The sequence below is a fragment of the Acinonyx jubatus genome, chromosome B1, assembly GCF_027475565.1.
Source record: "Acinonyx jubatus isolate Ajub_Pintada_27869175 chromosome B1, VMU_Ajub_asm_v1.0, whole genome shotgun sequence".
Classification (NCBI taxonomy): domain Eukaryota; kingdom Metazoa; phylum Chordata; class Mammalia; order Carnivora; family Felidae; genus Acinonyx; species Acinonyx jubatus.
The window spans coordinates 60,898,943-60,924,530 of NC_069382.1; the positions used below are offsets into that span (position 1 = coordinate 60,898,943).

The 25,588-nt window shown below is 38.6% G+C and overlaps 1 protein-coding gene across 5 annotated transcripts in view; it reads right to left on the minus strand.

Annotated features, from left to right (window-relative positions):
• TLL1 (tolloid like 1) overlaps positions 1 to 25,305 on the minus strand; it is a 211,956-nt gene extending 186,651 nt beyond the window's left edge. For 2 of the 5 annotated variants that reach the window (XM_053216742.1, XM_053216741.1), the window contains exon 1: positions 23,388 to 24,371. Coding sequence is in view for 2 of the 5 variants with exons in the window: in XM_053216743.1 (XP_053072718.1) it covers positions 24,378 to 24,546 (169 nt within the window). In the remaining 3 variants the exon portion in view is untranslated. The other 3 variants (XM_053216743.1, XM_015076828.3, XM_027068568.2) reach the window with 3 other exon arrangements.
• Between the last annotated feature and the right edge of the window lie 283 nt (positions 25,306 to 25,588).

Here is a 25,588-nt window from a genome sequence, read left to right on the forward strand (position 1 = left end):
TTAAAAAGGAATAAGGGAGGGTGCCTGGGTGGTTCAGTCAATTGAACATCTGACTTCGGCTCAGGTCATGATCTCACAATTTGTGAGTTCAAGCCCCGTGTCAGGCTCTGTTCTGAGAACTCAGAGCCTGGAGCCTGCTTCAGATTCTGTGTCTCCCTCTCTCTCTGCCCATCCCTCCCTCACTAGTTCTCTGTTTCTCTTTCTCTCTCAAAAATAAATAAAAACATTTAAAGAAATAAAAGAAAAGGATTAAGAGAGTGAGTTCAGAAACAAGGCATCTGACAAAATCAAGCAAACTCTGGTTTTCCCACTTTGTAAACTGAAATAAATCGCTGCTTCCCCACATCAAGGAAGGTGTACCCCCCAAAGGACTGAGAGAGATGTATTTAATGATTGAGATTTCAGGCTCAGAACTCAGGCTTGGGTTTCATCACTTAGCTGTGTGAACTTAAGCATGTTAGTTAATCTTGATAAGCCCCAATGTCCTCATATGTAAAACTGAATGATGGATGGGTGATAACAACAGTAACTATTTCAAGTGGTTATTATGGTTATGGGAAATAATGTATTATTTTACGAAATTACTTATCCAATCCACATTACAAGTTCAGCATTATAATGTACCATACATTTCAGTTACCCAATTTTCTTGAATACATTAGTCCAAAGATTCCCTTTCATGTAGTAGTGAGGAAAGGGCGCCACATCTTGAAATGTGTGGCTTTCCATAGGATCACAGGTACTACAGTTGGAATTAGTTTTAGGGACTCTACTCAAACTCCCTCATTTCACAGGAGAAATGCAAACGTGGAGATCAAATGGATATGAACTATGTCTTCCTGCTGATGTCTAGAAATTGCTTAAATGAACTTTTTCTTAGAGTTCTTCATTTTTTTTCATGAAACTGAAGAAAGTAACACATGTTCATTATAAACAAATCAAACAGAACTGAAGAGAAAAGTAAGTCTCCCTTAATTGCCCCTCCCAATCCAACCTGCTCCCCAGAAGTAACTCCTTGGTACGTGTGTCCTCTGAGACTTTTTTAATGCGTTTACAAATACCTTCCCACATCATAGATGTGCTTTCAGCAATACACCAAGCCCTGAGACACTGATTTCAAGGCTTTCAGAAAGTTAAGCAGCCAGGACTGGTATACAAATTTCCTGATTCTCAGTCCAGGGTGCTCTTAACCACCCCGTGATTCCTTATGTCCCCGTAGACTGTGTCACTATTTATGTTCTAAACATTCTTCTGTGATTTTCCTTAACATCAATTATTTTTCTCTACTTTATTCTGACCTCTAATTGGTTCCTACTTATAAAATACATTTGTAGAAATTTAGCAAGATATTTGACAGCAGGGTATTGAAAATTAACTTGATATTTGTAACAAAAAAATATATGCTACTATAAACTGTAAAACTACAAGCAACTCAGTCACCTTCTCTGGTCTCCGTTTCCTCATGTTAAAAATGAGGATGATGACTCCTTATTACTTACTTCTCACTCTGTTATTGTGACAGCCATAAACATTGCTTCATCTAATGAATAAAAATGTTTAATCACTACAGTGTTTATGATGGACTTTTCTTGAACTACTCCATGCCTAACATACCATTATGCCCATAGCATGGTCTAGGAGAAAAAAAAAAAAAAACACAACTCTCCAAGTTGCTTTCAAGTTCTGTTTCAACATGCCCTTACAGCTTTCCCATTCTTGGCGGCCTCATTCCAGCTTATTCTAAAGCAACTGAATCAGTATCAAGTACCTTAATGGTTCTTCATCTTCAAGATTTCAGAATGCCGGAGTACCCCAGAACCAAGTTCTTACACCTCTTCTCTTCTTTATCTGCAATCATTCCCCCTAGTGATTCACCCAATCTCACCTCTGTAAGTACCACCTGATAACTTCGAACATCGGATCTCCAGCCCAGACTCTACTCTGAACTCTAAACTCATGCGTCCAGCTGCCATTTGACATGACCACTTGGATGCCTAATTAGCATCTCACCTCCACACATTTAAGACTCAATTCTGACCTGCTCATCTCTGTGTTCCCCGTAATCTTATTCTTCCAGTTGCTCATGTTTTAAACTTTAGATCCATTTTTGACTCTTTCTCTCAAGATCCCACATTATGTTCATCAGTATATCCAGTTGGCTCTGTCTTCAAAATGTATCCAGAATACAAACACTTCCCTCAGCTTCTTAACTCACACCTGGTCTATGCCACAATCATATCTTGCCTGGATTACTGCAATGGTCCACTCATCTTCTCTTGCTTGCTCCTACCTCAAATCTATTCTCAGGCATTTAAGGAGCTTCCGAGTCTAAACCCTGACTCCTAGCCTAATTTCCAACCTCCTTTACCTGAGTTCCAGGCAGAATGAGTCTAGCTTAGTGCTTTCCACTCTCCTCTTTAAAGGGTGGTATAATGCAAAACAGAGGATTCAGAGTTGGAAGACCTGGATAAGAAGAGCAACACCACCAGTTACCAGTTGTTCACACCTGAGACATTAACCTATTGTCTCAAACTATTTTTAAAATGAGAATAACAATGCTACTTGTTCTATTAGGTTGTTGTAAAATCAGATTAGAGACATGAAAAGTGACAAAAAGAGACAAAAAAATCAAGCTCTATAAAAATATTTAGTCTCCATTATAATCCAATCCTTTCTATCTACTTAAAACCCAGTCCATATAGCTTTGTAAAGTGTTTCCAAGATGAACTAGTAAAAGAATACCTTTCCTATCGCACTGTTGGTTGCAAACATCTACTATATTTCAATTCAACTTATATCAGGTAATTCAATACTGCAATGCTGTTTAACTTATCATAAGTTTATAAAGTGTCCTATGTGAAACTGGCTTTACTCTGCATTTTTTTAATTACAATCATTGGTATATTTATTCTGTTGCTCCTGCCCAGATTATAATTTCTTTTTAGGACGAGATACTCTCTATGAGGGGCGCCCGGATGCCTCAGTCGGTTAAGCATCTGACTTCAGCTCAGGTCATGATCTCACGGCTCGTGGGTTCAAGCCCCATGTCAGGCTCTGTGTTGACAGCTCAGAGCCTAGAGCCTGCTTCGGATTCTGTGTCTCCCGTCTCTGTTCCTCCCCGTCTGGTGCTCTCAACCTCTCTCTCTTTCTTTCAAAAATAAACATTAAAAATATATATATATTTAAAAAGATACTCTCTACGAGATATTCTTTAATTTCTCACATATTCCACAGGTGCCTACTAAAAGAAAATGTACACATTTTTTATAGCTGATGTACCTATTTGGATATAATGAATAGGTATTACTTTAACATCTTGCTTCCTATATTGAAAGAAGTATCTACTATGGCCCTAAAAGAGAAAGGGCATCATGGCCTGAGTCTAAAAATGAATACATAATGGTCTTTTAATAAAAGCATAACCATGACATATTCTTAAATATTAGTTCATGCTGAACTCTGGTCACAAGCATAGTTTCCATAAGAAGAAACAGTTACCAAGTTGTATGTTTATCGTTTTTAAACTTTTTTGAGACCACTGTGTCAAAAATCCAAACTCAAATAATTTCAAGAAAAGTAAGCAAGCTGTCAGGATCTCTTCAGCTTGTTTTGTTTTACATGTTTTAGTTGCAAACAATTAGCAAAATAAATGCTTTCTGATTTCTCTACTACAATGATGCAGAAAATATAAAACAGGTTTAAGGAGAAGTCAAAGTTAGGAAGCTAAAATTCTGGAAGTGAGTTTGATTCCTCAGTGGAACAGTTCCAGGGATATGACATCAAATCAAATGGAAAAGACAAAGACAAAATAGAGAAATAGAGAAGTTGGGAAAAGGAGCCTTAGTCTACTATCCTGTAAAATGACTATACTGAGATACAGGCCTAATTCAAAGAGGTAATTCACGAAGGGTGAACAAAAGCAAATTTTAAGAAATTGGCTAGTCGTGTAATTATTCTTTTGTGGATAAGCCCGAGGAAACTGCAATAATTAATCTAAAACTAATTAAATATATCTTATCTTCTTCCTTGTAATTTAAATAATTCTCTGCTTTTCACCTAAATCGGTTGACTGTCCACCATAAATTAACCACGAATTCTATGTGCTAGATTTTTTTCCTTAATTCTGTATTTCCTTTATGTTTTCAATTGGAGCAGCAAAATGAGACAATTGTTAAAAGTCCAGACTTTGGGGGCACCTGGGTGGCTCAGTCAGTTAAGCACGTGACTTCAACTCAGGTCAAGATCTCATGGTTCATGAGTTCGAGTCCCACACCAGCTCTGTGCTGATAGCTCAGAGCCTGGAGCCTGCTTCAGATTCTGTGTATCCCTTTCTCTCTGTCCCTCCCCTGCTCACACTGACTCTCTCTCTCTCTAAAATAAACATTAAAAAAAATTTTTTTTTAAAGACAGAGCAGAAGGAAGTGTTAAACAACACAAGAGATTTACACAATGAAAGAAACATCTTTAGCTATCCTTTCCCAGGCTCTCCATCCCTTTGAGTAGATTGAGATTGTCATCTCATGCCCTTTGCTCTCTACTTGAATGATTTATTTTAACATTTTTGTAGGGTAAGTTGGGTAGTTACAAACTCGTTCAGCTTTTGCGTGTCTGAAAAAAGTATTCCACCTTCATTTCCGAAAGATACCTTCACTGGGTAAAGGATTCTAAGTTGACCGTGTTTCTCTTTCAGTACTTTGAACATGTGGCTGCACCATCCATTAGTTAGCTTTGCTTACAGCGAGAAACCTGCTATCATTCTTATCTTTGCTCCTCCACATGCAATTCCTTTGTGTGTTCCTCTGTAATGTGCTCTTTTCTCTTGATTCTTTAATATTTTCTCTTTATCGCTGGATTTTAAAAATATGATTGCAATGTGACATAGTGCAGTTCTCTCCATGTTTCTTATACTTGGGGTTTATGGAGATGATTGAATCTACGGATTGATTGTTTTCATCAGATTCAGAGATTTTCAGTCATTATTTATTCAAATAGTTTTCTAGGCTGTGTTCCACCACCACCACGCTGTGCTCCCATCTATCTCTTCTCCTTCAAGAATTCCAATTACTTATGTATTAAGTCCTTCGACCTTGTCCCACAGCTCACTGCTGCTCTCTGCTCATGCCTTTAAGGTCTTTTTTTCTCTTTGTGTTCCGTTTTGCATAGCTTCTTGTATTGTGTTCAAATTTACCAAGCTTCTCTTCTGCAATGTATAATCTGTTGGTAATACCATCTAGTGTATTTTTTATCTCAAACATTGGGTCTTTCATCTCAACAAATTTGATTTGGGTCTTTTTTATACCCTTTATATCTCCACATAACATGTTAAATCTTTCTTCTAGCTTCTTAAACATACAAAATACCATTGTAATAATTATTTTAATGTCTTTGCCTACTAGTCCTATCATCTGTATCATTTCTGAGATTTTTCTCCTTATGGTAAATCATATTTGTGTGGTTCTTTGCAAGCCCTGTTGAGTTTTGAGTTACTTTTTATTATAAAGACAGTACAATGTCACATAAAGTTTGGGGAAATTGAATAAACAAAATGATTCATAACCTGCCATTCTAATACTGCTAATTTTTACATTTTCTCATCTATACTTTGTCCATATCCATGTATATTTTACACAGTTTACATCACAGAACTATCCTTAATATTACCCACAAACATTCAGATATAAAAAGGTGTGTGGGGGAGAATATACATATATCTAACACTAACAAAAACTTCTGAAGTGCTTTCTAGTTTTTATATACATGCATGTCTCATTTTTGCAGCTGTAAAATCAAAGTATATAGTCAAATTCATATTTTTATGCTGTCATTTTATAAAACAATCTTTAATATCCCCATATAGTCTTTGTCATTATTTTTCTGTTAAATATTTTAAGGATTAAAAAATTATGAGACAATTTATGTTTCTTTTACAAGTAAAATAACTCAATTATATGAAAGAAAAATTACTGGCAGACTTCAGAGATATTGCAGGTTCAGTTCCAGACCACCTCAATAAAGCAAATATCACAATAAAATGAGTCAAATGAATGTTTTGGTTTCCCAGTGCATATAAAAGTTAGGTTAACACTATACTATAGTCTATTAAAAGTACAATAGCATTGCATTAAAAAATACAACAATGTGCATACCTTAATTAAAAAATATTTTATTGCTCGGAACACCTGGGTAGCTCAGTTGGTTAAGCGTACAACTTCAGCTCAGGTTATGATCTCATGGTTTGTGAGTTAGAACACTGCATCGGGCTCTGTGCTGACAGCTCAGAGCCTGGAGCCTGCTTCGGATTCTGCGTCTCACTCTCTCTGCCCCTCCCCTGCTTGGACTCTGTCTCTCAAAAGTAAATAAGCATTAAAAAAAATTTTAAATATATTGCTAAGAAATGCTAACCATCATCTAAGCTTTCAGTGAGTCATAATCACTGATCACAGATCATGGTAACAAATATAATAATGATAAAAAATTTGTAATATTGTGAGAATTACCAAAATGTGACATGAAGTAAGCATATGCTATTGGAAAAATGGCACAAACAGCCAAACTTCCTCAATGAAGGGTTGCCACAAACTTTTGATTTGTAAAAGAAAATACTCTATTGGCAAAGTTCAGTGAAGTACAATAAAGTCAGGTATGCCTATACATGGTCTCCACACCCAATTTCAATTGCATTTCCTTAACTAACAAATACTAATACTCTGGTGTGTATCCTTCCTTATCTTTTTCTATTTATCTTTCACATGTAAACCATATATAGACAAATATATAACTTTTGTTTGTGGGTTTTTTGGAAACTCATTTTTTTTTTCATTTATTATACCATGAATATCTCTCAAGGTCAAAAGACACAGGCTTAACTAATTCTTTCAATATCTTCATTTTACTGACTATTCAACAATACAACATATTTTAATCATTTTCCTGATAGACATTCCCACTGTTTCCAGTATTTTCTTTTTGTTTTGGGGGGTTGTTTTTTTATTCTTGTTTTTGTTTTGTTTTGTTGCCTCTTAAAGCAATGCAGCAATATTGATTGCATGCCAGATGCAATACTGATTGAATTTTGACTTGTTGGTTGCTGGATATTTTTATATTCCTATGAACATCCTTGAGTTTTGCTCTGGGAAGCAGTTAAGTTATCTGGATCCTTTCCGGTCTTTTTTTTTTTTTTCAAGTTTTGTTGGAAAGAACCAGCACGGTGTTTAGTCTAGTGCTAAGTTTTTCCTAATACACTAGAAAAACATTTCCCAGATTTTACCTTCTATCCAGTAAATTATGGAGTTTTTCCATTCTGCTAGGTGAGAACAGAACACTATTACCAGCTCCATGTGAGCGCCAAGAAATTTTCTATCTTGTTGGGGTAGTTCTTTCCTGAACCTTGGGTAGTCTTCTTAAATGCATGCACTAATCAGTAGTCAGCTAACTATTCGGGTTGGACACTGCTGAATAAAACAAAACAAAGGGATTCTTTGCAGACCTCCAGAACTTTTTCTCTGTGCATCAATCTCCTCTCTGGTGTTTTGCCTCACAAACTCTAGCTGCTTCGAATTCTGGACTCTCAGTTCCATATCCTCAACACAGGGAAACTTCTGGTCTCTGGATTCTCCAACCCTGTCCTATACAGAATAAGCTGAGGCAGTGATAGGGCTCATCTCATTTGTTTCCCATCTCCCAAAGACCACTGCCCTTGGTTGCTTGATGCTCAATGTCTTGGAACTACTATTCCTTATATTTTGTCCAGTTTTTTAGTTTCTTCAGGCACAGTGATAGTCTGGTCCCTATTACCCCTGTCTGGTCAGAAGCAGAAGGTCCATAGTCTGAATTTATTAAGATTTTATTCAGTCGCATTTCAGAAATATGGTCACTCAATTTGGATCAAATTTTCTTTAAGTAGTGACCACCTATATAGAAAACCTTACTAAAAAAGAGCAGTTTAAAAATTATTATCATTCTATAGAAGTTTGTAAGTTTATAAGACTATCAAGTACTCTCACTCAAAAGCTCAGGGCAAGCTTACATGCTCACTAATGACTCAAAATGACAAGGATAGTTTGGAGTACTGACAAGGAATGAAGTTGAGGGAAATAGCTACCATCTTGAAGAACTCTTCTAATATAAGGTCAGAAGAATTTCTTTAGAATAGAAAAATTTCTATAACCACAACCCAGATGGAGGTTAAGGAAAACTGAGCATAATGCAGAGGCACCAATAAAAAGAATTCAAAAGTTTAAGCGCAAGAGAGTCATCCGAGTACCCAAAGAGCTGCCCAAAGGCACCAGTGGTGAAGTCGGACTGGGTTCTCCTCAGAGCTGTGTTCTCCACCCTCTTATTGTCTGTTCCTAGCACATTTATAAAACTGGCCTAATCTTCCACGTTAATGATTTTCACACTAATGACTTAATACTTACTTACCCAGCAAAGACTATCTCTGTTTTAAAAGAAAGAGGCACAGAGAGAGCAATGCTTAATTCAAAGAAATCACTAATAGCATGTTTTCAACAAATCCTACTGAATCAGTGAATGACACACGCACTAACTCACCTCCATTCATACGTACAAATCCCCACCACCCACTCTACTTATTTGCATAATCTGTTTCAACACAGGTTAAGCATGATAATTGGGATTGGTCAGGACTTCAAAACAGCATTGTCGTGCCCCAAGGTGAGAAGTTTTGGCTATAATTTCTAAGAGTACACTCAGAGCTATATTTTTACAAATTAAAGAATAATATTTTCTTTGAGGACCTATAACTAAAAAGTAATACAGGAAATTTTGAATGAGTTAATTGTTAATTGAGGTTAAAGTCATATTAGTAAAAGTTTTCACAACCATGTGAGGAGAGGTTAAAGAAATTCTGCTTATTTTAAAGGAGAAAGGAAAACCTTACCGATTTAAAAAAATAATAGATCGAATAATGGTGGGTTGCTTTTCTATGTTTTCAAAATCAATAAAATAGAATGCATTACATATCAAAATATGCTGAAACACATTCCCAATCTACATCACAGTAAATTAAAGAAAAGTAAAATCCTAGCTTTTCCTAACACGGTTACAGAGTAATCATATTTGCCTTAAGGCAGCAAGTCAGTGCAGATGACCAAGTACTGCTTCCTTCAAGCAGTGTCTTTCTTTCCCTTGCAAATCACAATGGCTTGCTCTGAATTCATTTGGATTTTCTTCCGCCCTAAATTTGAATTGAATTCTTTCATGTGAAGGGCATAAAAATGTTGACATTTACAATGAAATCTTCACACAAAATTCAGGAAATTTCTGGAGGTCTTCTTACGCATACCTAGGACTGAATGAAAGTCAGCTAAATGTCAGCTAATGAAAAGTCAGCTAAAAACAAATGGTGGCTTGATCATGAAGAACCAAATTAGACATATGGTACATATACCAATGTATATGTATATTGATATACATATCAATATAACTTTATGGTTATATTTAGCATAAAATAATAAATTTGTTTTATTTTATTTTTTTGAAGGTCAAGCTTTTACTAGAGTTGCATATAAAAACAACCTAAAAGAAAACTATTTTATTTTTTTTGTAAATTAGTTTTAAATAAAGCCATTGAATCACCATAATTTTTAAATTTAAAAAAAAATGCCTTGATGACGCTTAACATTATAAAGTCCTTTTTAATATTTAAAATCCTTTGTAAAGACTGCTGTTTCTCCCAACATGGCAGATGAGGTACTGGAGCCTCCTGGAGAACTAAAATTGGTACATAAAATATTTTAAAAATCTCCCTGATGTATGACAGGATGAGTAAACATTTTCATGGCTGAGTGAAGGAGGGAACCCAGAGAAGTATGTGGAAGACTAAAGCCAGCTCTCAAAGGAGGGCTTTTGCCTAGATTGGTTGACCTGACTATTGAATTTTGTTGTCAGCCAGGGCTCAGGAGAAAGAAGACACATGCAAGCCCCACCAAAGCTGAAAGAATAACAGGATAACCCTCCAAAACTCTGAGATCATCTGGGTTGTCTCAGTATAAGGAAGAATGAAAATTAAATTCCTACCACCCCAGGTAACTGCACAAAACCTGATTATCTGGAAGCCTGAAATTAAACAGAAGAGAGAAAAGCAAACATCCTCAAATGTCATATGCAAAAATCACCCCGAAAGTAGGTTTGCATTCTGAATTTACACTACGATGGTAGCACAATAAACTCAAGCGGAGAATTTAGTTTAAACTTGTACTGAAATGTTAGCAATGCCATACACTGGACAGAAATGAAGAAAAATCCTTTCAGTTCACTAAAAGAACAAATAACTCCAATCTTCCACAATATATGCCAGAGTATTTACAAGGCTAACACAACCTTGACACCAAAATCCAAGAACAGTAAAAGAAGTCAGGTCAATTTAACTAATGAACACAGAAACAAAAGTTCTAAAGTATGTATCAATAAACTGAATGGAGGGAAGGAAAAAGAATGATGTATTATGTTAAAAATTGGGTTCAACCCAGAAATGCAAAGTGGGTTAATATTAGTACATCAGTTATTCTAATCCACCACACTAAATGGCAAAAGAAAAAAAAAAAAAAAACATAATCGTATCATCTCAGTATAAGCAGAATTTCTTTATCTGATAAAAAGTATCTTATGTTTTAAAGACTATAAATAGCATAATTGATAAATAACTTAAAGCATTCTACTTAAAATTGAGAACAGAGTAATCTAGTCCTCAGTCCTCATTTCCTATAACACTGGAATACCATCAGCACACGAGGCAAGAAAGTTTTAAGTTAAATTTAAAGCATAGGGATTGTAAAGAAACAAACTATATCTTTACTGCAGATCATTTGATTGCCTGTGTGAAGAATATACAGATAAATTATTAAAATTAATGAGAGACTGGCAAGGATTTGGGGTAAAAAGTAAACATATCAAAAATCAAATGCATTTCTATGTAATAGCAGCACATGGCCTAAAAGAAATTTTGTATCATCAAAAAATAGAAAATATGGGGGGGGCCTGGGTGGCGCAGTCGGTTAAGCGTCCAATTTCAGCCAGGTCACGATCTCGCGGTCTGTGAGTTTGAGCCCCGCGTCAGGCTCTGAGCTGATGGCTCAGAGCCTGGAGCCCGTTTACGATTCTGTGTCTCCCTCTCTCTCTGCCCCTCCCCCGTTCATGCTCTGTCTCTCTCTGTCCCAAAAATAAATAAACGTTGAAAAAAAAAAATTTTTTTAATAAAAAAAAATAGAAAATATATATAAATAAATTTGTCAAAACATGCAGAAAACATTGTTATAGTTAAAAACACTAAAAATTTCTTAAACAGTATTAAAGAAAGCCTAAACAAATGCAGATACATACCATATTCATGGATTTAAAGACTCAATATCATAAAAATAATTCTTTCTAAATTAATCCAGAGACTCAAGGCAATTCAAATCTAAATCTAAACAGTAGGGCATGACAGTTGATTTCAAAGTTAATATAGAATACAAAAGTCTAAATACAACAAATATATTCCCGAAGAATAACAAGAAGGGACCTATGATAACAAACAGCAGATATGTGCAACTCAAAGGGATTTCAAAACCAAATTTATTTGCTTACAAAAGACAAACTTGGTTTTTGTTTTGTTTTTCTTTTTCTTTTTTTTTTTTTTTTGTGCTTCTTATCTTGCTCTGTATCATTGTTTCTCCTCCAGTCACTCAAGTATACAGCCATGGAGACATCATCTTTGAGTCCTCCTTTTCTTCTACCCTCTGACCTTCACTCCAAGTCTGTCCAATTGGTGACTGGTCTCTTAAATCCAATCCCTCTTTTCTATAACTACGGCCACAGTACAAATGCAAATACTCATCAACACTTGGCCACTACTTTTACTATAGCTCTAACAAGCCTCCACGCTCCCATTTGCTCCTTACTTCCTACAGCTACCACATGAGACCACTGTTTACATCCTCACTTATCTTTAAAAAAATAAGACTGTTATCAAGCCAGTAATCTGATCTAAGTTTTCAATAAATCCCTATCCCACTGCAAAGGGGATCAAATTCACACCCCCTCTGGGCATTAAAAATCTTTTTATATTGCACCTTCCCAAATCATCTCTTGCCAAAGCACAAACCTTTATATACCCTCTGCATTACCCACATTAGACTATTTACCACTTTCTCTTTCATAAAATTCCATGAGTCTCCATACATAGCTTCAGTTTTTATCTTAGTGATTTGACTCTATAAAGTTTTGCACCACCTTTTGTCCAGGAAGAAACTTATAAGCCAAGATCCAACTCAAATGCCACCATCCTTAAGAAGTCTTCCCAATCCCAAACATAATTAAGGCATTCCTTCCTCTGTGTTACTGCAATATTTTGTTACACTTTCATATTCATAACTGAAATATCTGTTGCTTTTTTTCTGGTAGATTTGAAATTATTATAAGAAGGGACACATCTTGTATTCTCCAATCTTCCTGAAACACACCAAGTGTAAAATATTGGTTGTATTAATTTACATCTGTACAATGCACCACACTTATGCATTTAATCCTTACCTATTTATTATAGACTAGGTATCACTATCCCATATTACAAATGAGAGAATTTAAATTCAGCAGCATTAACCCAAATAATATAATTAAACACGGAAGACCCCAGACATGCACCTAGGTCTCCTGACACAATATCCAGTGTTCTTTAAGTTAAACCATACTACCTAGATTCAGGCTATTAATTTCTATTGGAGTTCATTCTTTACTATCATAAAAGCTCAAGAATGAAAACTTCTTTTGGCAATGATTTGTTTGAGAATTTGAGACTCTTCATTTAAAAAAATTTACATAAATTAACTTATGATGAAAAAAACTATTCACTAGACAATTCAGATAAATTGAAAGTTTGAGAAATTTAATTTTATACAGATAATTAACAGTACACACTTGTGCCAAGTAGAAGAATGTTTTCAAGAATAGATATGTGATCAATTGACATAAGAATGCATCTTTTAATATACTGTATATTTCAAAAAATGCTTTAAGTGAGAAAAACTTTGCTGTAGATTCTTTAGAGCTCTTGTTCTCTCCACTATGAATATTGACCTCCAACTTGAAAGAAGTGAATTTTCCCCATCCACTGGCCATTTTCTGCTCATCTGCAGTGCAATCATCTCTTCTATGAAACAAATAGAGCAACACTCGATTCTAGTGGTGATGTGAGACTAACAAGTTCTGAAACACACATAGGTGCTGCTCACATACCTGGTCGCTGTTTGGGCAGATGTTTTGCTGATGGACTGAGGTTGGAAAAGAGGAATCGGAAATTATTCATAAATGCTTTCAAAGATAATTCTGGCAAAATTCAAGTCAGGGAACTGCACAGCCCTATTGCAGCTGCAATCTGTTGGTTGCCATGATTTGGTTGGAGCCATGAGAAACGTGAGGTCTTCATAAAAGTGCCTGCTGGAGAGATGTAAACATCTTCCCTTTCCTCTCAATGAACAGTATAGGCCGTTGGTCCCACAACTTCCTGGTATCACTTCAAAGGAGATCTTACTTCTCATGTCAGAGACACCAGGGTGCAGAGAGCTTTGTAGCTCAGACTTAGGGATTCCTAACCTCAAGGACTAGGTCCCAGAAAATCAAGGGACATCCCCAAGGTTACATACGAATACAACAGCAAAGTCCGTAGTGGAAATTATATTTCTTACTACCAATTCAGTTTGTTTTCCAACTGCCATACCACTACCCACACAGAATTATTTAAAGAAAACAAAACTTATATTTCCTTTTCAAAACCACAGGAGAACACTGCAAGTAAAAACACTAGACTCCTTTTTTTTTCATTTATCATCTATTTTTGCTTTGCCTGGACCTGTAAGCAAAGAGTCAACCATGTACACTAAGATGTATTTAAGGATAAGGATACTGCGTAAAGGACAGAAATGTACTCTAGCAGATAATGTAGGAAAAGATGACAAAAAGAAGTTGAAATTTCTAAATCAAGCTATCTGAGAAAAACAAACGGAAATCATATTATCAATACAGACTTCTTCCAAATAACTGCACAATTATTAGTTACATCCCATCCCAGTCCACTGCCAAATAACAAAGCTTGCAAAGTACTTGCTTAGAAGTTTTCATAGCTCTACCCTTCACTCTTCATATATCATGAGTAAAGAAAATTCGAGGAAAAAATTATAAGAATATATTTCTTGATTGTCACCATTTATAATAGCATCCATTTTCAAATACTAAATTGAAATAATTTTAGCATATAGTTATGCGATTAGTATATAAGCAACTATTAACACATTAGCTGCATATTATCTACTTTTAGGTATTCTCTACCTAAAAGTGGTAAAGTTAAGGCTGCACCAGGTCAGGGATTGTATCATATTTCATCTTCTGGAATTCCAAGGATAAATCCATGTTTCATCCACAGTAAGTGTTCAATAAAGGTTTGATGAATTTACGAATATTTGTAGTTTAGAGCCATGTGCTTACACTTAGCTCTGTGTAAACACAGGATTATGAGTACGTAAGCTCTTCAACTTAATCCAGATGGCAAATATAATGTGTACCAGAAATTGCTGAAAGACTATATAGCCAAGATTCTATTCACATATTATGAATGGGAATTGAAAACTGTCACTATATTTTGGGTCTATTAAGCATTTGAGCAAATAGCCAAACCTTGCCTGTTACCTTTCCAAACCTCCCTTATTTTTCTACTGGGGATTTAACCTCTCAACTGTAAAATATGAAGAACTTGAGATATGAATGCATTTTTGTATATGACAAGAAAAAAGAACTTTATCTACAAATGTTTTTATAAAGAACACCTTCCCACCAATAAGTAGTTGCAATTAAAAAAAAATCCTCTACCTCCTATATATTTATGGCACTATGAGTAAAAATTATACAGTGTTTACTCTGTTGCAGACAGAGTGATTTTTACTTCACATTCATTTAGTTCTTATAACAACACCGTGAGGGTCATAACGTCGTCTCCATTTTATAGATGAGAAAACTGAAGCATAAAAGGTATTGCCAAAAGCCACACACAGTTACCATATGTGTGGGCTGGTATTAGAAGTCATGTCCTTCTTATTCCAGAGCCCAAATTTTTAATAGCAGCACTATTCTGTCTCCTTAAAATCTTAAAAAATAATAATAATAATTTTTGAAGCCAATCCCAATTTTCAAAAATATACCTATCTGAGAAAGAGAGAGAGAGAGAGGTAGAAGGAGGAGGAAGAGGAGGAGTAGGAGGAGACGAGGAGGGGGAGGAGGAAAGGAAGAATGAAGCATCATGACAACACATGGAATCCAGAGTTCCGGATTCAAATTCTGATTCTATCACAGAGCAACATATGATAAGTTACCTTAAAACCCTAAGCTATAGGTACTATGCAATACAGAAATAAGATATGTTATAGGATACTTTTTATGATGCATACAGTTTTGTACATGAAGCCCCATTCTACCATGACATACACTAGAAATCTGGTCTTATTGTAAACTTTCTAATCTTGGACACAATGGAAGTATATCCTATAATCAATATCTTTTTTCTGTCTTTACTCTTGGACACTAGTTCACCCAGCAAATCTCACAAATCTCTTTCCCCACAAAAACATAAGGCAACCTGATTTAAGTCATTATTTCCGTTACCCATTCCAGATGGAAAACCCTAATTTTTCCTCCCCTGGTCACTGCCTGCAGGCCACACTTCCCAGGTCCACATATATACTATTTCGTCCCCTGGGACTAAAAAATATATATAAAAGAAAAACTTCCCCTTGGTTCTTATGTTTAGAAAAGAAGGAAACAGAAAAGGGAAGCCTGTTTCACCAGATTTTGTTCTTACCCATTTGTCAGAGAAAAAATACAGGCAGGAACTCTTCCTTCTAGAACACATGATAATTTGCTAAAAGTAGCATGTTTTCTTCAAAGAAATTGTAACTTAGTAAATATTACATAAAGTATATATTTTGAACATGCCAGACTTCCTAGTCTTAGGAAACCACACTGGAGTTCCAAGAAGTTTAGTTAACCCTATGATCCCCCAAAGCTTTGGAGCTTTTGACCTTAGGGCTTTCAGACAAGTTAGGATTGAAAAGATAAAGTTATTTAAGAGCCTTCTCACAGCATATTTGTTTTCTCAAAGGCATTCACGCATCATTTACATACATACTGTACTCAATAAACCACTTTCCTGAATCACCTGCATTTGAAAGGAAGTTCTTCACACTCTTTATGGGCTCATAATCATGCATTCAATGAATACTCAGACAGCAAATTCAAAGTGTGAAACAATTTAACGAGTTACCACACAAAATGTCAGAGCCTGTGCCAAGAACCAGACACTAATGACGACGAATTCTGCTCAAATCCAATTCAGCCTCTGCCTTCACTGACATGAGAAGCCTGCTGTCACAATTAAATACTTGGGACAATGGGCAGCAGTGTCTCCCTGACACTATTTAGCGCTCAAATATTTCTCTAACACTATTAAAATTAATCGTATGCATTTTGTATCCGTCCCGTACATAATTGGACATTTAGTTTACAACTCTCCACACTTAGAGAACACTCTTTTGAAAGGGACTAGGGTCTCCCCTGTATTCCATGCAATTGAAAGTATTGGCCTCACTCTGACAATATATGGGTTATAAAAGCCAGAATGCTAAAGACAAAATGTATTCTCACTACAGAAAACCACTTGCCAAAAGGGATAGAGGCCCAGGGCACAAATACCATCACTTCAACTGCCAGTCTTAATACATTTGTACTGGCTGAGGAGCCACTACAGGGGATTCAAAAAAAAAAAAAAAAAAAAAAGGCATCTGAAATACAGAACCCAGGTTCAGGTTCAAATTCTCACCACTCAGTAAGTATCATGACAGGCCCACCACTGAGTCTTTCTGAGTCTGTTTCTTCATTTGTCCAAAAGAGGTAACAATAATATTAATTGATGGCGATATGGTGAAGATAGAAGACTATGTAAAACATTTAATGTGAAAAGATGAACTATGTTATTTTGACATGACTAACAAAGGCAATTCCTAGACAGTGAGGTCCAAAAACTCATTCTCTAAGAAAGGTCTCCATGTGCCTGTTTTCTGGTTACACACGATGTTCTTCCCGGAGATATTTTAAAGGTTTAATTAACTTCCAGAATTTGAGTACAAAACACAAACTATCCTAAACCTTCACCTCTAGGTATTTGCGGTCAGAGAGCTCAGCCCTGAGGAATAGAGCACCATCCTTTCAGTATGACTGGTCCACTGAAATGGTGCCAAGTGGGTTCCCAATGCTGCACAAGAGCAGAGATGATCTTAATAAGCACTTCAAGTCTACTCATGGCCAAAGAAGAGAGCTCAAAAATGCTGAGATCAGCTACTAGGCCCAGGGCCATTCAAGGAGTCCCTGTGGTACACAATCCACGTGCTAACAGTTTAACACAGATGAGAAATGTAAAGAATGAAGAAACTATTCTACCCTCCTACACATCCACCTACGCTCCCCCAACACACAAATTAAATGTCATCAATAGGAAGTTCAACAACACAGGGAAGATATCAACTGTCGATAGTAAATACATGCTTTGTGACTGCATCCCCATACAACTCCCTTGATTTGTAAAATGGTGTAGTGTGTCAAAAACTGTTGAAATATATATTTTTTTTAAACATCAAGGTAAATGCTTTGAGTATTTACACAACATTGGATTTTGTTTGAGAAAAATAATATATTTGGAAGCACTTCTGACCTTCTAATGTATGGTTTCAACATTTTAGAACTATTATCGTTCAAGAAAGTTTCGTGTTTTTTTTCTAATATGGTCTAGAGCAAATAGTTTAGCTCAAACTATAAACGTAAATTGCAAGAGAAGAGCTGAGTAAGACAAATGTCTCCTTGGTTCACTTTCTGGATTTCAATTAACACCTAATTTACAATACTTCTTAATACAAATATATAGTTGAGCTCTTTAAAACAGCTTGACAGGATTAGCCCACGTTTTGTAAAGAGCTGATAAAATAAGCATTCCATTAGCCAACCCACAGTGTCTCAAAATCTAATAGTCAATATCCCATTTTCAGGGCTGACAATGGCAAGAACTAAATAAATAAGCAAGGGATTCCCTCCCTCCTGCTCTCTGGGAAAGAACATATTCTATGCAATTCATTCCATAACTTTAAGGCTATAAATTGTTTTTAATGTTCCTCCCTAAGCATCATTACTCAATAGATAACTAAAGGAAATAAACCACTAAAGCCATACTGCTAAATCATTCTACTATATCCAGGGTTGGGGAGAGGACTCTTAACTCCCTCATTTAGGAAGGATAAGTCCAGGATTAATTTCAGATCTTGGAATATGAAAACTGTAAGAGGCCTCAAAATTCCCTCAGTTGAGGATATCCTACAGGCCCAGAAACCTTGCCAGGCACCTGAGCCTCAGCCTGGCCCAGGCCTAGCTATGGGCTCCAGATGCTGCAGGGGGCTTTCTTACAGTTCAGGGGAGCAGTACGGCCCCCTCCCCCTATCTCCCCAGACACCAGATGGTCCCAGCAGGATGTGCAAGGCCTCATTTTAAATGGATTATTCACCTCTATCTTTTCCAAGCATTCTTAGAAAAGCTTAGGGCAGTCCTAATTTTAAATATTTAAGTAGATGGGTCTAAGGTACTATTAAAAACAATAGATAATATTCTAAAAAGAAAAACAATAATGATGGTAAATCACTACCACTCAATACTATCTACCTGAGTTCTAGAAAAATTGAAAGGCTAACCTCTGTCCAGTACACTCACTGTTGAAGAGGCCAAAGGGATCATTAATGTGACTAATATTCTTAAGGTTTACAAAGAATATGATGGTAACTACAGGCAAGTGAGAATAAATGTTAAATAAGGGAGAGTTGCTAAGATGCACAAAAATAGGATTCTTACATACATAATGGGGGAAGACAATATGGTTTCTGTAGAAGAAACTATACATGGCATACATCAGGCCTTCATAGAAAAGTGAGCCATCATGATGGCAAGAGGAAAAGTAGGGAATTATGTGCTAACTTTCTCAAAAAGCCTTTGCTAGGTGGGCTCTTAGGCACGTCTAACTGTTCCACCATAGACTCAGGAGGCCTCAACAGAGAAGGGAGGACTCAAACAGCACCTGCTGAATTAGAAATCATAAAGACTCCATTAATTATTACCTGAACTGCCTCAGAGAGGGGATTCCAGTTAGATTTTGAACTTGTAAATGATACCACCTTCTTCAGGGATCAAAAACTGGGAAGACACCAGGAGACGATGTATAAATCAACAAACAAAAAGGAGTTTCAAAGCCAGCTTCCTCTAGGGGATATATTTAAGAAAAAAATAGTCCACCTAATTCATACCTAGTGACAGTAACTGCCATTTATGGGCCAAAAATGGATGTGAACCCTCACGACAAGGGCTGAAGAATTACTATTGTAAATGATGAACAGAATTCAAGTGTATAGAATATAATGTCTATCCATCCCTTTTGCAAAAACTGTACTCTGGCCACTTCTGAGTTGGCACCAGAAGCAGGAGAAGGAAAAAAAAAAAAAAAAAAAAAGAACAAAGCAAGATCTGAGGAATGAAAACTGAAAGAGAAGAGGCTGGTTAAGGGAAGCCACTCTACGAAATGCATTTTTAACTTGAGGGTTTGGCAACCTAGAGAGGTGCTGACCAAGAAATATATGCCTCAATATTTAATACTATGATAGAATAAAGTAGACACTGGGTTGGACATCAAATTCTAAAACCTCATACCTAAGAGGCTGGCAATGAAGCTAGAAAGTGCAGCACTGAGGACCAAAAGAAAGAAGATCTTTACCAAGAAATTATGAATTTATGAAAATTATCCCATGAAGAATTGATGAAGAATTAGTATACCAGAACCCTGGGACATTAATTGCAAAGAAAAGCGGAAAGGAGAATCCTTTAGGATGCCAAAAGCCTATTTCTATGTAAACAGGCTTGTATATGCCACTCTAAAGGCAAATTTAACCTTGCAAGTCACTGACCTTTAATCTTGTTTGGATTTTTTCCAAGCAAAGGAGTCATTTACTGAGGAGATTCAAAGTAGAAAGTCTTTTTTTCAGGGTGTTCACACTTGTCCAAGAGGATAAGGACAAATCTTCTAGACAAACATTTTACGTCATCGATCTCCTCCGCCTCTACCCATCACTCACAATAGAAATTCTTCAATCCCCCTTCTCACCTCTTGTATTTCGATTGCCTGAGCTTTCCAGATACCCCTTAAGTACAAACAGAGAAAGAAAGGAGGAAGGCAGGGAATACAGAGTTTATCAGGTTTCTGTTTTTCCAGGGAACCTCTAGACAAATCTGAGAGTTTAACTTGCACGCTGAATTTGCCCAGGCTCTTCATAGATATTAATACTCAGATTAACACCTACTGGAACAGTTCCACACTGAAACAAGGGAATGTTCTGGAATGGAATGGAACAGTACAACACCGAAACAGTCTCTGTTCTGGAATGACTTCCTGCAGCATCAGCTTCCTGGTGTCCCTCAGGAACCTTCTGAACTAGAGAGAGTAGGATTGCAAACTCAGAGGACCACATACTACGCTGAAGAAAGACAGTCAGATACTCCTTTGAATTATCTGCTTCTTTGTGATTATCTACAAAGAGAGAAAGATTAATTACCTACATTCTGTCCTAACAGATTTGGCTATATAAATATACATGAAGCTGTGCTGTACTAACCTAACCTACTTTTGCTTATACCCAAATGTCTAAGTGAAAGTTCAATTAAATTAACCCGAGGCTTCCTTTCTGTCCCATGAACTTGAAATTAGAGTTCTCATGGATATACAAATTATACCATTTCACAAATGTATTAAGAATGGCACAATTTTAATGTTATATTTATATTTCTTCTTGAGTCACATTACTGGTTAAAATAGAAGTTTGTAGATGAGGAATGAAGATCAACATTTATACTCTACAGATATCGAGATGGAATTAAGAACTTTAGCTAGATACCAACAGTGGTAATCTATCTCCCTGTGATAAACATTAAAAATCAGCTATGACCTCTGACCTCAAAGACTTACTATGTTCTTAGTCATTTCATACTTACCAGATATGAAAGTAACTGCACTTTTATTAGTCTAGACTCTAAGTAAACCCAGACAAATTTCTATTGTTTGCATTTCAAGGAAGACCTCCAAAAGGCCAGCTAAGAATGCAGTGTTATTGTCTGTCTATCTGTCATGCAGGTTTTGCAGCCAGGAGACTTCAAATCAAGTTCTGGATAATCTTAACAAGCATTTGACCTCATGGAGCATCTGTTTTCCTATCTGTGTAATGGGAAGATTCACAAATTCCACCCATTTGGGCTGTTGTGTTGAACTGAAAATTATGGTTTCATTAGTCATTATGACATCAAGCCACTGTATAGTCTGAGGAAAATTAGGACCCTTGTTAGAGAAGGACACTTTATTTCATGGCCCACGTCCTCCACTCTGCTCTTGGAAAGGGCAGACAAAGGTATCCCAGAATCTGGAGAGCACCCTCCGTGCTTTTGTGTGGCCTTTTTCACATATCTGTCTTTCTTATTTTAGTGACCTTTTTTTGACTCTTGTTTGGGATTTCAATGTACTATTTAATTTTTTTCCTGTTATTACAACTTTTACTTGTCTTATATAGTGCCAAAAGAGAGGCCAAGGGAAAAACAAAAAGGATTTTGCCACTCTTTAGCCAAGATGGTAAATTAAAGCCTTCACGTCACTGAATTTTAAAAGGTAGGGTTGATCATTTAAAAAGTGATGGCAGAGGCCCCTGGGGGGCTCAGTTGGTTAAGCATCCTACTTGGGCTCAGGTCATGATCTCATGGTTCATGGGTTCGAGCCCTGCATGGGGGCTCTGTGTTGACAACTCAGAACCTGGAGCCTGCTTGGGATTCTGTGTCTACTTCTCTCTCTGCCCCTCCCCCCCCCCTCTCTCTCTCTCTCTCTCCCCCTTTCCCTTCCTGCCTCCCTCTCAAAAACAAAGAAACATTAAAAAAAATTTTTTTAAGTGATCTCAGATTTTGGACATACTTCTCAGCCTACCACTGGTGCCATTCTTCTCTCTCTTTCATGATACATACACAACATACACATACACACAGGTATGCCTCTTGTACTCAAAGATAGGGAAGAAATAAGATTAGAGTAATAACCCATTCAAAGTTGTTTTCATTGTTTTATCTTCAACAGCTATGCTCAACAATAAACCAATATTAAAGGAAAAAACAAAACTAAACGCTCTTAGAATTTTTTTCCTTACTCTAGATGTTTATTTACTGAGGATAATAAATATTTATCCTTGAGTCATATTTCAATACACATGGTGCAACCATTTAAATTTCAAAATTGAAAACAGTCTTAAGTAGAAAACAAAAAACAAAACAAAACACAAAAACCAGTATGTTCGCCGAATCTTATTCTGTACAATTTCTAACATAAGTCTAAAAACAACACAATTTCTGAAAATAGTACTAATTTTTGACACTTCTTATATTCATATTTGAAGTCAATGATTTTCAAAGACATAAACTTTTACTTGAATCTGTATGGAAAACAATATTTATTGTCCTGAAATCAAGCCCATGATACATATGCCCTGGTTTTTTCATATTAATAGCTGGTTGAATTTTTCACACAAGAAAGCATCAGAATAGATGTTTCCCTAGACAACCTTTAGAAACACTTCATTTCTACGTTATGTAAAACAAGAAAGTACACAATTTTCACCCAGCTGTAAACATGACTCAAAACTAATTTCCCAATAAAAAGTGTGCTTTGGGGAGTTGTTACAGTACTGAATTCTGGTTGTCCAGTCGCTAGTCACCCATCCTGGCAGAATGTCTCCTTCTCCAAACCACCAGGGAAGGCCCAAGAAACTTCTGGCCGGACAGACTTAGTGTTAAAGGTGTCAGGAGGAAACTTACAAACCAAATGGAATCAAATGAGAATTCCAAGCTCCAGACTGACAAGTTTCTACGAAGCTACTCCAAGTTTTGAACAACTATCTTCAGTAAGAGGGCACCAAGGAAGATCTGATAACGCGCACACAGCACACATTCGCTCCTTGTCAGAGCAATGTGTCATCAACGGTACAAAGCAACAAGGGAATTTCCAGCATTTTCTTTCACTGTGTGCATTTCTCCTTCCTTCAGGACCAAGAAAGGCTGAATAAGGTTTACCTAGCTATGAAGAGGGAAGAAGTCGCAGTCACATACCGACCAAGCCCGCACAGAATCCGGAGAGGCAGACACACTTTTGGCACTTTGCCCACTCCCTTCCTCTCTGCTTCGCCAAAGCCCACACCTCTAGAGATGGGACAGAACGTGCTTACAAACAACCCTACCGAGTCGGACCCAACACCCCTCGTAACCTTCCTTCCGAAGTTGGTCGTGAGTCCACCACACTGAATTCTGGTCACCCCAACCTCCGCTGCGCAGGGCCAGGGACCTGGCGCCTCCGGAGCCCCCGGGACGCTGCGCTCACGTGGTCACCGGCCGCGGCACGTGCGGATCCGACCTGAGGCGGCGGGAGCTAAGCTCCGCCCCGAGCGGGAGGAGGACCCGCAGAGGCGCTGGACGCGTTGGGGGGGAGAGGGGAAGATCCCGGCGCGCTTGGGGACCCGCGAGGGGAAGCTGAGCTTCAGGCAGCGCGGGTCAAACTGCGGTTCCCAGGGGGCGTACACAGGAAGGAAGGCGCAAGTTTGAATGGGGTAACAACTTGGACATTTTTTTTAAGGTTTATTTTAAATGGGCAAATGCATTCGAATTCTATCTAGCATGAGAGCTTCCAAGGTCGTCCCACAATCCCCTTTTCGCCCGGATCCCACACTTGAAATCCCTGGCAAAAGAGGGAAGCAAAGGTGTCCCGAGGTAGCAATCCCACCCCCACCTATATTTGGGGGAACTCGAACCAGCTGGGTCTCGGGCGAGCACCGGGGAACCGCACCCTGGAACAAAGAGGAGGTGAAGTCCCCTCCAGATACATATAGCCCTCTGAGTGTTGGTATTTAAAACCCACGGCCAGCCAGCTGTGTGTAAGTCTTGTTTCGTTTTGCTGGGGGAGGGGAAGGGAATCCGAACTCTGGACGTTTTTCCCAAAGTGGGAGATGGGAGATTGGCGTTCGATCCCACTAGCACAGAACTCCAGTCAACTCGGGCCACGGCGACTGCCACTTGGGGGGTGGGGAGGGGAAGGAAAGGAGGGCAAGAGAAGGAGGGACGGCGGAGGGGCTGGCGAGAGAGGGAAGGAAACAGGTGAGCTCCCACCGCCACCCCTCGGAAATCCAGCGCGACGGACCCCGCGCGCCACCGTCCCGACCTGGAGAGGCACTTACCGGCTTTACAAGGGTCCTTGTAATCTATCGTGTCCGTTTTATCCTCTTCGTTCCCATCAAAAGTGTAATCATAGTCGAGGCCAGCGCAGACCCAAAGCTCCCCGTACAAAACAATCCCCGAGGCCACCAGCAACACGAGCATCCTCGGGGGAAGCGTTTCCAACCCCATCCTCCTCCCCTGGAGGAAAAGGAAGGGACGGGACCGGGAGGTGAGGCGTCCGCGGTCCGCGCTGATGTGCGGTGCGAGGGGAACCGGTGCTCCTCTCCCCACCGGGAGCCTCCTCGGCGACACTGGGGCGTTCAGGTGTCCGAAGACATACGGATGCCGTCGGGACAGGAGAGAGGGCGAGAACTGCCTGTTACCCCCAGTCGCAGGGAGAAGTTGGCTAGGGGCCCGCGGGTGGGCGGAGGGCAGGTAAGGAGCTCGGCTCCCGGAGACGGGGAGGGGCAGCTGCGGGCAAACTCGGCTCTCGCGGAGCGGGCGCTCGCAGCCTGCCAGGTCGTCCTTCTGGCTGCCGAACTTCCCGCGGCCGCGGCTGGGCGAGCGGCGCCCCGCGGACTCAGCTGCCACCGGAGCTCGGGCTCCAGCGCCGCGCCCCCGCCGCTGCCAGGACCCGGCGGTCGAGCGCGAGCCGCCGCCGCCTGCGCCCGCCGCCGCCGCCGCCGCCGCCGCTCCGGGAAGATGAATCCGGTCTGCACATCAGCACATCTGAACTGAAAGGGGAGACCGAGGAAGGGGGTGGGGGGCAGGCATTTCTACGCCGCGAGACCTTAAAAGCCTGCAGAAGCCAGCAAAGCAACTGACTGAAAAGAGCAAAAGTGTGAGGATGTGGGGATGCACCGTTTGCCTCCCCCCCACCTTCCCCAGGCTGTCTTTTTACCCTCTTCCTAACTTGAAAAAAAAAAAAAAAATCTTCGCAGCATCTAACCCAATCACTTGCATCCTGCTTACTTATTCATACAATCAGGGTCAGGATCCGGGCCACAGCCTCCTCTCTGACTTCTTTTGATAGCCTTATACAAACAAACAGACACGAGCGCGCTGACAATTCCATTTATATTTTACTAAAGATAAAAATGAATATATTATGTATCTGCGTCCGCGAACAGCAATTAATAGATGATGTACGTGTCAGCCGAGAGTGCCAGACCGGGGGTGGCGCGAGGGATCGTGATAACTTAGCTGCAAACCTCTACTTCCCCTCCCCCCA